Source organism: Dreissena polymorpha, chromosome 5 (assembly GCF_020536995.1).
Source record: "Dreissena polymorpha isolate Duluth1 chromosome 5, UMN_Dpol_1.0, whole genome shotgun sequence".
NCBI classification, from domain to species: domain Eukaryota; kingdom Metazoa; phylum Mollusca; class Bivalvia; order Myida; family Dreissenidae; genus Dreissena; species Dreissena polymorpha.
The window spans coordinates 100,813,747-100,828,205 of record NC_068359.1 but is presented as its reverse complement, the minus strand read 5'-3'; the positions used below and the strand labels follow the sequence as shown (position 1 = coordinate 100,828,205).

The window sequence follows — 14,459 nt, the reverse complement described above, 5'->3', positions numbered from 1 at the left end:
CAAACTTACAAATATTTAAATGACTCGTTTGAAAGTAATCATTTCAAATTTTTAAGTCAGATCCAATTATGTCCGAATGGTTTGTCTATTATGGTCGGTCAATTTAACCAATACGCGTCGTCTTACAGTGATATGATACGTTAATTCAAGCAAATAACCGTAAGGTCTATAACGTGTTGTCATCGTTAATGTTTTGTATTGTGTTTAAGGTTCGGCTCGTTCAGCGTCGTGTACAAGGTCAATGAGATGAACCGGAAAGCGGTAAGTCTACGTTTATTACGCAACCGCATAAAGCAAATGTATTGCAGTTATAAAGCTAAGATGCTAGAAAAACACATCTGTATCTTGTGAAAGGTGTTGTTGTTCCTAAAGGAGCAAGGCTTCAACAGTTTGACAATCTGAATATAATTCCCCCACCAGTGAAGTTCATATCCGATGACGAATGTACATTACCTTCACATTGCAACATAAAATGAAACCGGTAAGGGACTTATACAGAGGATGCAAGTATCAATATAAAGGAGTGAAACTCTAGCTGCCGCAACAGTATTGCATTCTCATTAAAAAAAAGTTGGTCCTTGATTTGAGGCAAGTGACCAATCGTCAAAACATAACGAAACAGCAAAAAACGAAACAACATGCACACTTAGAAGAATAAAGCTGTGGTGACCACCTTGAAAAGGTCAATGCAAAGCTATTGGGGTTTTTAATCGGTTTTAACGGGCTCAACCTCACACTTGACGAGAACACTGTAGAAATCTATAAACCATGTCAAAGATTAGTATATTGTTGATAACATCAAACTAAGGGTTTACACATCAAACTAAAGATTTACACATCAAACTAAGGGTTTACACATCAAACTAAGGGTTTACACATCAAACTACGGGTTTACACATCAAACTAAGGGTTTACACATCAAACTAAGGGTTTACACATCAAACTAAGGGTTACACATGAAACTAGGGGTTTACACATCAAACTAAGGGTTTACACATCAAACTAAGGGTTTACACATCAAACTAAGGGTTTACAAACAAACTAAGGGTTTACACATCAAACTACGGGTTTACACATCAAACTAAGGGTTTATACATCAAACTAGGGGTTAACACATCAAACTAAGGGTTTACACATCAAACTAAGGGTTTACACATCAAACTAAGGGTTTACACATCAAACTAAGGGTTTACACATCAACTTCACAAGCTGTCGGATGCGTTCTATGTATAGCAGTGGAAATCGAATTGTTAACATTGACACAAAATTTCAAGCGAAATCAATAAATTATCATACTGCAACTTTGTGGTTCTTTCTAATACATCATTGTATTACATCTGTCCGTATAGGCGAATCCTGTTTTGCTGGATCTAAATTACCGATCTAAAGTTTGTATCGTCATACCCTTTCTGACTAGTTTCCTTCGTCAGTGCATTTATAAAAGGTACAATTTACTGTAAAACATGTTATTACATTTCTTCTATTTATTCATATCCAACAGCATATGCTCAAACTTGTGTAATACAAATTTCTGGTATATTTCAAAGACCTTTTTTGCAATGTGGTATGTTTACCTCAATCATCAATGGAAAAACTTATTTTCTCTCATAGGAAGGCCACTCTCGCCTACCTTTCGCATTCTTGATTCTCATGCTTTTTTAATCCACAGATTATGTCGCTTTATTGTAAAATTCATGTTTCATGACAACTTTAAATCTGTGTTTAAATTCATATTGCATTGTATTGCGGTGGTTGTTTTGCATTTTGTGTATATATTTGTTTATATTTGTGCATTTTATTAGAAGACTATTCGTATCACGGGGTAGGCCTATCGTAGAAACAAATGTAGATATATGTTAAATATGTTTTAAAAACATGTAGGTACATGATGTATGATAACCTCGCGATTTGTCACACATCTCATAAATAATGCATTTTTCAAACTTCTTATAAAAAGGCATATGTTCATATTGACACGAAGAAATGCCACATTACACTTACTGAAAACGTTAACTGACAAATACAGTTAGTGTCTTATAGTGTTCAAAGCGTTACTCGAGTTATAATTTTATATTTAAGGCAGCTGTACGACATGCCAGCTTTATGGCATTGCCTTCTGCTCATATCTTTTTAGTTGTCGTAATTGATCCCCTGTTAATTGTATTGTTGTGGACCATAGCATTATTTGCTAGATAATAATTGACTGTGTGTAACATAAACGAATATTTTAAACAAAATGTTTCCAAACAAATAAAAAACAACAACAACTGTTTACCAATAATCATCAGTTTTGTCAAAACAATCATCAGTCAATCACTTACAGCCCGAAACACCCATATCTGAATATTTGAATTTAAATACAAGTCTCCTCAGAGTAGCCTCTCTTTGACTAAAAGATTACTTTTGTCGTCACAGGCATGTCAATTTGAATACATCGGGTAGGCCTCAAACTATGAGCATGTGCTTATCTCACTTAACGCAGGGCGTAGAGTGGGTAAATTTGTAAACAAAAAGCGCGATATCGTGCGTGTACTTTAATTTGGTTTAAAATGAGTGTTGGGCGTACCTTGCAATGAGCACAACTTGAATAGTTTAAGGGTATTTATCTTTTTGTTGTGGTAAATATCGATATGACATGCACAATACGTTCACGCCTTACATTGGACGATTGATTCATTCACAAACCTTCTTTATGAGTGATTTATTTAACAAAGCAAAACAAACTTAAATAACTAGTTTTTAAGTTGCTGTTATTTTAATAGATTACTTTTTATTTACTTATATATTCATTTATCATAATTGGATTCATGCGTGTTTTTGTTTTTTTAATAACTTTTTTTAATCTATTTTGTATATAATCCTAACTGCTATGAGAAAAAATGTGTTTTAAATCTTAGATGGAAAGTGATTCAAAGAAGCCTTTCTCAGATAAATAAAGTATCAAATGCTTTTATGCCAGTCAACACTTCCATTCATAAACTCATTGTAAATAGCGTTAGTATTATAGTATTTTTCAATCATAATTACGCCTACAGAAACAGGCAATCCCTTATAGCCACCAGTTGACAATATGCGCAATATTGTCGCAAAAACGTAAACCCTACAACCCATTCGCAGCTTAAAGTGTGTATGCAAGATTTTTATATGTGTTAAATTGTAATAAATTGATACAAATATGTAACAATAACACAAAATAGGCAAGAACAATTATACATTGAAGACGAATTTCATAAAATGCAGCAAAGACAAATTAGCGCCTCGAGCCGATTGTGACGAAGATACTTCGTACATATTTTCCTACAATATCTGAAGCATTCGTCTTTTCATTAGGATCGGAGTTGGTGTTCGTGTGTCGTAGGACTAGATATCGATGTAGGAAATTAAAATGATCCTTGAAACAAAATTGTGTGTTTGTGTCGTATGGACGAATATGCACTTTAGATTCACATCGTACATGCACGATATACATGCTGGCAAATTCGACTGTACAGACATTTTCTATTTCGGAATTAAATATCTGGCTTATTTCGCATTCTTCGACCCATGTTCGTCTTAACTTTTATTTTAATTTATATTGAAATATATGTATTATAAGTTTTTTACGCATTTATATAAATGCATATATATTTGACAAAATCGTGTATACCCACTTTATTATAATTCTAATTAAAACACATTATCTGCACTGCCTCGACAAAACTCCAATCGATAATTCGGGTTTTCCATGTTTATTATGTTAAGTGTGTAATGTGTATTATAAAAACAAAATAAATTGATAACTTTTTATACGCTAGAGAATAAACTGAACTTTATGCACGCATACATGTCTTGTATACATTAGCACGAATTCAACATTACTAAAACACGAAAATTTGTTATTAAAATTATTTTACAGAAGCACATTCTCGGACACAGAAAATATGTTTGCTACTAGAATAATGCCCCCAAAAATGTTTATGACTGAAAACCTTTAAAAAAGGATACATTCCGCATTACTAACACAGAAAGTAAGTGCTGTTTACACCCCCGCCTTCAGCGCCAAACATTTGAACGCTTTATTTGCAATATGGGCTAAAAACGGGTCTGCGTTCACAGGTTTACATACATACACGTCGTTTATTATCTATGATTAGTTTCATTGTAATTGTTGTGAGGCGTGAATTGCATACGTTTTCCGATAGCGATTCCGGAATTAGCTATCGCATTGTTTGCAATCGTGTTTTATTCGGCGTACCCTTTTAACACAGGTTTTTGTCTATTCCTGAAAGAATGAATTATTGGACACATTTTTTTCGTTAGTGAACCCAAATACTTTTCTAAAATTGCATTTTTCTATTTTAAAGAAATTCCATAGAACCTTTTACTATATTTACTCTTTTGATTTATGTGTTCCTAGCATTTTATCAGAAGGCACTTTTGATTCAGTGCATATATTTACCATTTTCATATACCTCCTAATTATGGTATGGTCAGTGTTTGAAAGGCATTTGTTTCGATGTATGAATTCATGCATAGTCACTCTCTTCTGCTTCTATAGACAGTGAGGAAAATCAAAGTAAATTTGTGCATTAAGCTACTCTTAGTAAAGTATATCTGGATATAAAATATATTATGTTGAACTGTTTATTTTCAAATAATATTTATATATATAAATACGAACCCAATTTATACATTTGACATCCTTTATTTGTTGTATGCTGTGTATATTTTTCAATTAGTCATCGGTCACAAATAAAGGATCTCGTGCTGATTCTAAGATATATGTCATATTGCCACAGCTGGGGTTTATTTTTGCATAACAGTTTGCATGTCAGTGGTCTCTTGAGTTACAATCACAGACCTTGAAATTACAATCCAAATGTAGCTTTTTAAAATTGACATGACGCCGCCTGTCAATCAAGTTCTTATCTAAGAACTGATCTACCAATCATCGATCGATTAATCGGGCGCGTTAGTTAGCAACGAACTGTCCGCCATTTTCTAGACAAGCTATGTATAGGTACACTTTTACTTTAGCGAGTTTCTTTTGTTTTCCTCTTAAAAAAGTAGATTAAAAATGGTTAAACGTTGTCGATGGGGACTATGCAACTCGGACAATCGATATCCTGAAAGATTAGTTGGTGGCATTTAATTTATATCGTTTCCAAAGCCGAAAAGAGATCTTGAGAAGTGCAAGAGATGTATAAATGCATGCGGTCGTCACCACGAACAACTGAACGTCAACACTGTCAAAGACAATTATAATATATTTTTTATCGGATATACTAGCAGATTTAATAGTTTATGTTATCGATCTGATTATCACAGAAGATTTCACGTTTAAAAAAAATATAGTTTTATCAGTTACTAGGTCATTAATATACAGAAGCGAGGTTCATCTGCATTACTCAAAGAGAAATAAAACCCAGCATGAAGCCTAATTTGTGCTGTGTTTTATTACTCTGATAGTTATGCACTTTATTGCCATTATACATTTTATAAGAAGGTGACACGTGATATATTATATTAATAACGGTATCTACACATGTGCAGACATGTGATGTCACCAATGAACGCTTTTAATCCACCTTTGAGATCTAATGCCTAGTTCTCATTTTTTCAACGAGTTTCGTTTGATTTGTTCGAAAAATAAGCGGATATGAAATGAGGCAAAAACGGTGTGAATAGGTTTTATGTAACTCTGACATTCGGTATCCATAAGTTAGATTAATTAAATATATACCATTTCAAACGCGGAAATGCGGTCTTGACAAGAGCAAGTGGAAGCTTCAATGTGTAGAATTACCGAGATCACCCTTATGGAGCATTTATTTATTTAAAAAACTGGAAATGTTATGTTATAAATAACTACGCATTATTAAGTATGAATTATATCACGTGTGCTTGTAGAATAATAGAGAAGATTGGTACCAACTTTGCGTAACTTAACGAAATCCCCGTTATAAATCGAGTTTTGTGTGTGTCAGACACAAGTGAAAACGATTATATGTTTCTATTTTAATAGAATCGAATCGATAAATGCCACATAATAAGATTTATTATTACTGATATAACCAATAAATGCCGAACTTGGGAGAAGTCGGTACCTGCGCCAGCGTCTGATACAGGTAGCTTTACTGAATTCCCCTTCATACAGCGCTACTTTATATATGACAATGACCAAACTTATTGTGCTGTCTTGCACTTTCAATTATAGTGATAGATAAATGTCCCGTAAGCGCAATGTTTAATATTATTAATATCACTTTTATACGTAATAACATGTGGGATTTTTGGTACACTCGGTGTCAGAAAGCGTGTAAAACTTCACCGAAATCCCAGTTTAAAGCGCTATTTCGTGTCAAATACACGAGTGAAAATGTTTCGTAAATAACATGGGTAAATGCCGTTGAAGAAGTGTTAATTTATTGCTAATACCAACATCACACGTAATAACAGGTTCGATTTCGGTCAGCGCGCAAGCGTTTGAGAGCGTTATTCATGTACCGAAAAACCCGTTATAATTAGCTGATGTTCTCTATAAACGTATATTTTTTGCATCCGCAGAATAACTAAATGACACAAATACCTGAAACAAGTGTCATATGGTGTCAAAAAGTCCATAAAAATAATCCGGAATATCGCGTTAATCTACATGCAGTATATAGGCAATGAAGCCATTTTGGTGTTAGCTTGTCTAGGTTTGCTACCCGCTGAGCCACGTGATTAAGTGGGCGGAGCGATCATAGATAAGGCGTCATGTCAATTGATAAACCCAGGGTCCATTCTCGTCGAAGATCGATAGTCTTAAGTGTTTAATTGTTTATAAGTTAGACATACTCGAGCATAATGTCGATAACATTTATATACGCGTTATCTAAACTGATTTATTATAAACTGAAATTAAAAATAGGTGTTGGCGTTGAGCGCATGTGACAGCAGACGTCACGTTTCTGTACATGATATTTTGGTTTGACATCAGACGTCACGTTGCTTTACATGATATTTTGGTTTGACATCAGACGTCACGTCGCTTTATAGGATATTTTGGGTTGACATCAGACATCACGTCGCTTTACATGAGATTTTGGTTATACATAAGACGTCTTGTCGCTTTACAGGATATTTTGGTTTGACACCAGACGTCACGTCGCTGAACATGATATTTTGGTTTCACATTAGACGTCATGTCGCTTAACAGGATATTTTGGTTTGACATCAGACGTCAAGTTTCTGTACATGATATTTTGGTTTGACATCAGACGTCACGTCGCTTCACAGGATATTTTGGTTTGACATAAGACATCACGTCGCTTTACATGATATTTTGGTTTGACATCAGAAGTCACGTTTCTGTACATGATATTTTGGTTTGAAATCAGACATTACGTCGCTTTACATGATATTTTGGTTTGACATCAGACGTCATGTCGCTTTACATGATATTTCGGTTTGACATCAGACGTAACGTTGCTTTACATGATATTTTGGTTTGACATCAGACGTCATGTCGCCTTACATGATATTTTGGTTTGACAGCAGACGTCACGTCGCTTTACATGATATTTTGGTTTGACATCAGACGTCACGTTTCTGAACATGATATTTTGGTTTGATATCAGACATTACGTCGCTTTACATGATATTTTGGTTTGACATCAGACGTCACGTTTCTGTACATGATATTTCGGTTTGACATCGGACGTTACGTCGCTTTACATGATATTTTGGTTTGACATCAGATGTCACGTCGCTTTACATGATATTTTGGTTTGACATCAGACGTCACGTCGCCTAACATGATATTTTGGTTTTACATCGAACGTTATGTCGCTTTACATGATATTTCGGTTTGACATCGGACGTTACGTCGCTTTTCATGATATTTTGGTTTGACATCAGACGTCACGTCGCTTTACATGATATTTTGGTTTGACATCAGACGTCACGTCGCGTAACATGATATTTTGGTTTGACATCAGACGTCATGTCGCTTTACATGATATTTTAGTTTGACATAAGACGTCACGTCGCTTAACATGATATTTTGGTTTGACATCAGACGTCACGTTTCTGTACATGATATTTTGGTTTGACATCAGACGTCATGTCGCTTTACAGGATATTTTGGTTTGACACCAGACGTCACGTCGCTTTACATGATATTTTGGTTTGACATCAGACGTCACGTCGCTTTAAATGATATTTTGGTTTGACATCAGACGTCACGTTGCTTTACATTATATTTTGGTTTGACATCGGACGTTACGTCGCTTTACATGATGTTTTGGTTTGACATCAGACGTCATGTCAATTTGTCAAACAGCATTGATTAATATAGTTGATTCATGGCTTAAACAAATTGATAAAGGAAATCTGGTAGGTACAATTTTCTTGGATTTTAAAAAAGCATTTGATCTTGTGGACCATAGGGTTCTTTTACACAAATAACAAACTTTATCTTTTTAATGATAGGTCATGCGACCTATTTTCTTCATATCTCCGCAATCGATTTCAGTTTATCAAAGCAGAAAACACTACCTCTACTTGTAAAAGCATCATCGCTGGTGTTCTCCAAGGGTCTATTTTAGGACCTCTTCTATTTCTTATTTACGTTAATGATCTAACATGTGATTCTGCAATGTATGCTGATGATACAACATTGCACTCTGTGGGAACAATATTCAAACACTTCAAAATAAGCTACAAACAAATCTTTCGATTGTAAATGATTGGTGCCAAACTAATAACATGATTATTAATCCACTAAAACTACTTGTATGGTATTAGGGTCAAAACGGAAAGCTCAAAACATAACAGATCTAAAACTTAAAATTTCAGATACGGTGATCAAAACAGTAAATTGTCAAAAACTTCTTGGCCTTTATATTGACAATACTCTATCTTGGAAACTACACATTAACAGCGTTTGTTCAAAAATGTCATCACGAATGTTTCTTTTGCAAAAAATAAAACCATATTTAACCCTTGAAATGCGTAAGCTCTTCTATAATGGTTATATCTCACCTATATCCGACTACGCATGCGTTACCTGGAGTTCAGCGGCCAAAACGGAAATTAATAGAATAGTCAAAATACAAAAGCGTTGTGGTGCACATATTTTAAATAAAAAGTACAACACTAATTCAAAAACACTATTTAAAGATCTAAAATGGTTGACTTTCGAACAGCGTAATCACTATTTCACGTCAGTTATTGTATTTAAAGCATTTCACAATCAAACCCCAACATACACACGTGACCTTTTGACACCTTCACAAAATAATCACTATAACTTGCGATCTTGCGAAAAGGGGGATTTAAAGATAGTGCGAATACCCCAAACAAACTATTTCAAACAATCGTTTGAATTTTCTAGCAAAACCATTTGGAATTCGTTACCCCTAATCTATACGTCAAACAAACAATTTAATTACAATTAAGAAAAAATTAAAAGCTTATCTTTCTTCCGCACTTTATGAAATAAACTGAACATGCTTCATGTTGTTTTAGTAAATAACATTAGTTTAATGTTTAAATACTGTTCTTGCATAAATGGTTATTGTAGTTTTATGTCTGTCATTTGTTTTTAATTATAATATATATCATTATATGTGCATGCATATATGATTCTTTATGTTTTGTTCTTATTGCTCAAGATGAAATATGATGTATTTGTTGTATATTGTATCTTGTTAGAAGACCTTCTTGAAAATAAGAAATGTATTATATAAATTGCATATTATGTAATTTCATCTGATGTATTTCTTAATCTTAATCTTAATTCTTAATGTCACGTCGCTTTACATGATATTTTGGTTTGACATTATACGTACGTCACGTCGCTTTATATGATATTTCGGTTTAACGGGTTTCACTGCATTCACAATTTGTCATGGTCGTGCGTTTTATATAGTTAGTCGCACTGTTATTGTCTGTGATTATGCATGCATTATTGGTTCATACCTTTTGCACATCGTTGCATTGAAGTATTGTTCATGACAATTTGTCAAGGGACAATATGAAACGGACACGAGTTTTACGGACAGATTGATAGACTGGCATACTTGCGGACGGATGGACGGACAAAGAGTATTCCTATAATAGATAGATAGATAGATAGATTCTATATTTCCTCCATTCATGGAGAGCATAACACATTTACAACACGTATTTACATCATTAATATATACAGTTATATATGTATATTAATACATGTACATGCATACGAACAACAATAGAGAGACAATATTTTACTAAGCACACGCCAGCATTAAGAAACTAGTCTCAGCAATAGGATTGCTAAATGAGCATTCAGGCGATTTTCGTCTGAAGTTGCTAGCGTCATTTCAAATAACATTACGAGTTGTTCTAATGGTGTCTTTTGTGTTAATTTTATAAAAAAAACATGCGGCTGGAGTTGTGTCACTTTGTTGATAACAGTTTAGTATAGGCAATTATTTCTTCAGGAATGTCGTTCATCTTTCTACACCTTATGTTTTTTTCTAAATGCGTACGAAAAAGGATAATTGTTTTTCTTGTAATAACAGGAAAAATACAACGAAAATATATTCGGTTAGAATTTTACCAAATCATAACTGAAGAAGATGCACCGAAAGCGCTGTCCTTACACTCATATGAATGTAGCGTAAACGATCAAGATTCTTCAAAACTCATTACCGTGCGTAAAACAAAAACACCAATATGCAGTTGGTTTGGCTGTCTGTCACTTATCTTTTGCTATTGTAACCAATGCTTGACTGCTTGACGTAGTAATGTCACCATGTCGCATTTAGAACAGGCTTCTTTTCCTTCATTTATGTTGATGTTTTGTTTTTAGTCAAACAAACAGCGTAAAACATCCTGAATGTGTTTGTGATCACATGAGGTTTATGTTAAGGTCAGGACATCGGAACAACGACTACATGAACTGCTTCGCCCTTTCTCACATCTAGTGGGTTAGTCTAACACTTATCCTTGTGTCATTGCATTCTATGCAAGTGACAAATGACTAAGTTATTGAAACAGGCGCCACATAAGGAAAAACAGTAAAAGCTTCCAGTCGTCGACATTATAAAGTGTGTCTTTCTCTTTCGTCACTGATGATGCCTATCTGTTTTAACTGAAATAACAATCACACATGCAGCTGCGGATACTTCTAAAACTTCTACTAACCTAATGCAACAGCTCCGCTTTGGTACGTTGTTTACCAAAGGCCAGACGTCTCTTTGCATCAAAACCTAAAAAACAGTATCGATAATCAACACAATAATAAACAAACACAAAAACAAGATTTCGATATTGATAACTATCACCGACCGTGGCCACGGTTTGCAAATTGTAATGTTCACACAGTTTCGGGTTCGAAACCTTTTGAAAGCATCCGTGTTATATCGTTTAGATTTAATTCTTTGCGGTTTACATCCGATGGTTCGTTGCATATAACGCCTAATGTTTACAATCGATTAGTCCGATTTTCCTTAAACATAAGCAACTTATTCAACTGCTATTGCTATTTTTAACAATACTATTATTGTTAAAGGGAATTTTACCTACGATGTATTATTGTGATGTTTAAAAGTCAAGATTAAATCGTAAGACATAACAGGTAGATACTGACTTTTCATTTAAAATGTGTTATTTGTGTACACGATCGTCACCATTAAAATACTGTTATACTCAACAACTTGCCTCGTGTTTTCTTATAAAGCATGTGTGGGAGACGAATGGTTAATCTTTTTCCTGGAAGTACATGACGACAATCTACACATTGTACCACATGATGAAGAATACAAGAACGAAAAGATGAAGTTGATGCTTGTTTTTGTCTCATGTTGTCTTTCTTACAAAAGTTACAGCTCTGTTGCTTTGCTTTGCATGTGACATGTTGTGGTTAATAGGTAGTAATTTTTTTAGTTTTTTGCCTAGCCATTTTATTTTGATTTGTTATAGTATGGATGTAAGACGTATTTACTCACATATGTGCTGTGAACAAATCTTGACCATAGATACGTTTTCGCGTCCTTAACAGCTTAAATTCTCCGATAATATGCATAAAATGGTGCGAAAAATTCACGTTTTTGTGTGTTTCTTCGTGTGCTCTTTTCCTGTTCCCTCTTTTTGTTGGGCAGTGGGTTGCTTGCCATAAAAACATTATTACTTCGTTGTGGTGATAATATTTCATATGGGTCGTGCTCTGTTAAAAGGGGGCTTAATGCATGTGCTTGCCTAAACTTGATTTTTGCTAAGTAGATACTTTCTTGAAACAACCAATATCATACAAGCGGAAACTGTAGTCCCTGATTATCCTGTGTGGTCTGCACAGGCTATTCTGGGACGACACTTTACGCACACGCATTAAAACACAACCCCTTTTCACATGTTTTTATAAGATATTTTACTGTAACAAACTTAATCATTAATTACCTTTCAGATCTTTTAACTGATGCATATTCGGATTTATTAGGAATAGTGAGGCCATATACCTATAAATGTTTACGTACGAACTAATTAATATTACTAAGATCATACGATATGGTTTGGGATGTATGCTACCTCTGATAACATTTAAGTATTTTTTATTAGTTTACGATGATTTCAGACTTAAAGTCCCAGTGAGGGATTAGATCGTTGTTGTGCATATATATCGTACAGCGAGAATTAAACTTTACATAAATTCATTGAAATATATTTTTATCGAGGTTGAAACCGAAAACCTGGTCAAAATCGGGTTTGATTCGATAAAATAATATATAAATGATCATAAATACATGCAATAGGCGAAAATCATTGCAGCGTCGCGAGTAATGCAAATTATATCAGTATTTAGCTTTCGCTAAACACTATTAGCATAGGGAAGATAAATACATAGATTTAGCAAAAAACGTAGCATTGCAACTCATTTCCGTCGGTAACAGATGTATCTGCATTTGTTCTTACTTTCTCTCCGCTAAATTTGCCCGTATCCGCAATTTTGTTTGTTTAGGTTTGAATTAACGTGTTGAATCATGAATATTAATGAGTCGTTTTCGTACTTTACCGTACTCGACCACCCCCCCCCCCAAAAAAAAAAATCGCTTATATTGTTTGTTTTCAACCGATTTCAACCGGATTTTCAGTGATATATATATAAGCTATGAACGGGGACTTTAAATAAACGTTATTGATTATATTTTGATATTCCTGATAATTTTACACAAAATTAAATCTAGTTAGATGACATATACACATATCTAAATTGTAAGTATTGGAGCGGAATGAAATAATGAATAAATGTTAATATCGGGTTAATCTATTGTAAAATGTCAAGTGTGTTATGATTTAATAATTAAACGTAAAAAAAAGCACACACACGCACACACATTGAAATATATACATATATCGATTACGTTATCAACGTGCGATTGTCGGTTCATTTCATGTTCAAACTGATGAGGAATTAGCTCATAAACCAAGCATCACACATACTCAGGGTTTAAATAATAATGCAACCGATTATATGATAACCCTCTAGGGTTTCGATGCAACATGACTACAAAATAAGACATTTACACACGCAGAACATATGGCTCTGAAAAACAAACAACAACATAAGAATGGGAACCTTTGACAACAATCCACGAAATACAAACATTTACTCGTACACATAGAAAACGACTAAAAATAAGGGGCACCTGTGTCATTTACATGAACAGTTGTCATGTGTAACCACATTTACGCCCACAACCGTCGCATAGCTCGGTTAGCAATTAGACTTGGCATGTAATCTAACAGGGATTAAGACTATTTATAATACATTAGTATTTGTACAAAGTTAAAATAATCATCGAGGGTAAATAGCCGCGTTTGTTTGGCTATTAATCTCAGTTCAAATAATAAGGTCAATGAGATATTAACATGTGGGTTATACTTTATCATGCAATATATTACATTTAAATGTTAAAATTAAGTCAAAATGCACATCCGCGCCATTTAAGTAATTCCATATTAGCGTGTTAGAATTTGATGGTCACGTAACCATCATTGCTTCTTTCCCTTGCGAAAGCTTTTATAGTGTTAAAGATTTGCCAGCCATATATCTACCAATACGACCTATAGTCACGGGTACTTCGCAAAATCATCGGAGGAACCTAGAAACACAAAAACAACAACACTGGCTATACCATCACAGGGCAACATCATTTTCTGTACTAGATTGATACGTTTCTCTGTCAAAGATGCCTTTGCCAATAATGTACTTTGAACAACGTGAACTGGTCCCTCAGTATATCTCAACTTACCAATGATTGGTTAGAAAACCGTATTGGCTTAATATTTTTGTTGTGAATGTAACGTAACGTTATTTGCCGCACCGCGCTTTAGTGTAGTACGCCCTTGATGTCACGTTATATTTGTTGTTGTTTTTATACGTCATGTTTATTATTTGAATCTGAAGTAAAAGGAAGAACCTGACGACACAATGTTTTGTACCCTTTATTATC

General features: G+C 34.2%; 1 protein-coding gene across 1 annotated transcript in view; it reads left to right on the top strand.

Moving 5' to 3' along the window:
* The window catches only part of LOC127882197 (chitin synthase chs-2-like), a 56,654-nt gene that overhangs the window by 11,506 nt on the left and 30,689 nt on the right, over nucleotides 1–14,459 (top strand). Inside the window, 1 exon segment of the mRNA XM_052430712.1 lies at nucleotides 210–261. Coding sequence (XP_052286672.1) covers nucleotides 210–261 — 52 coding nt within the window.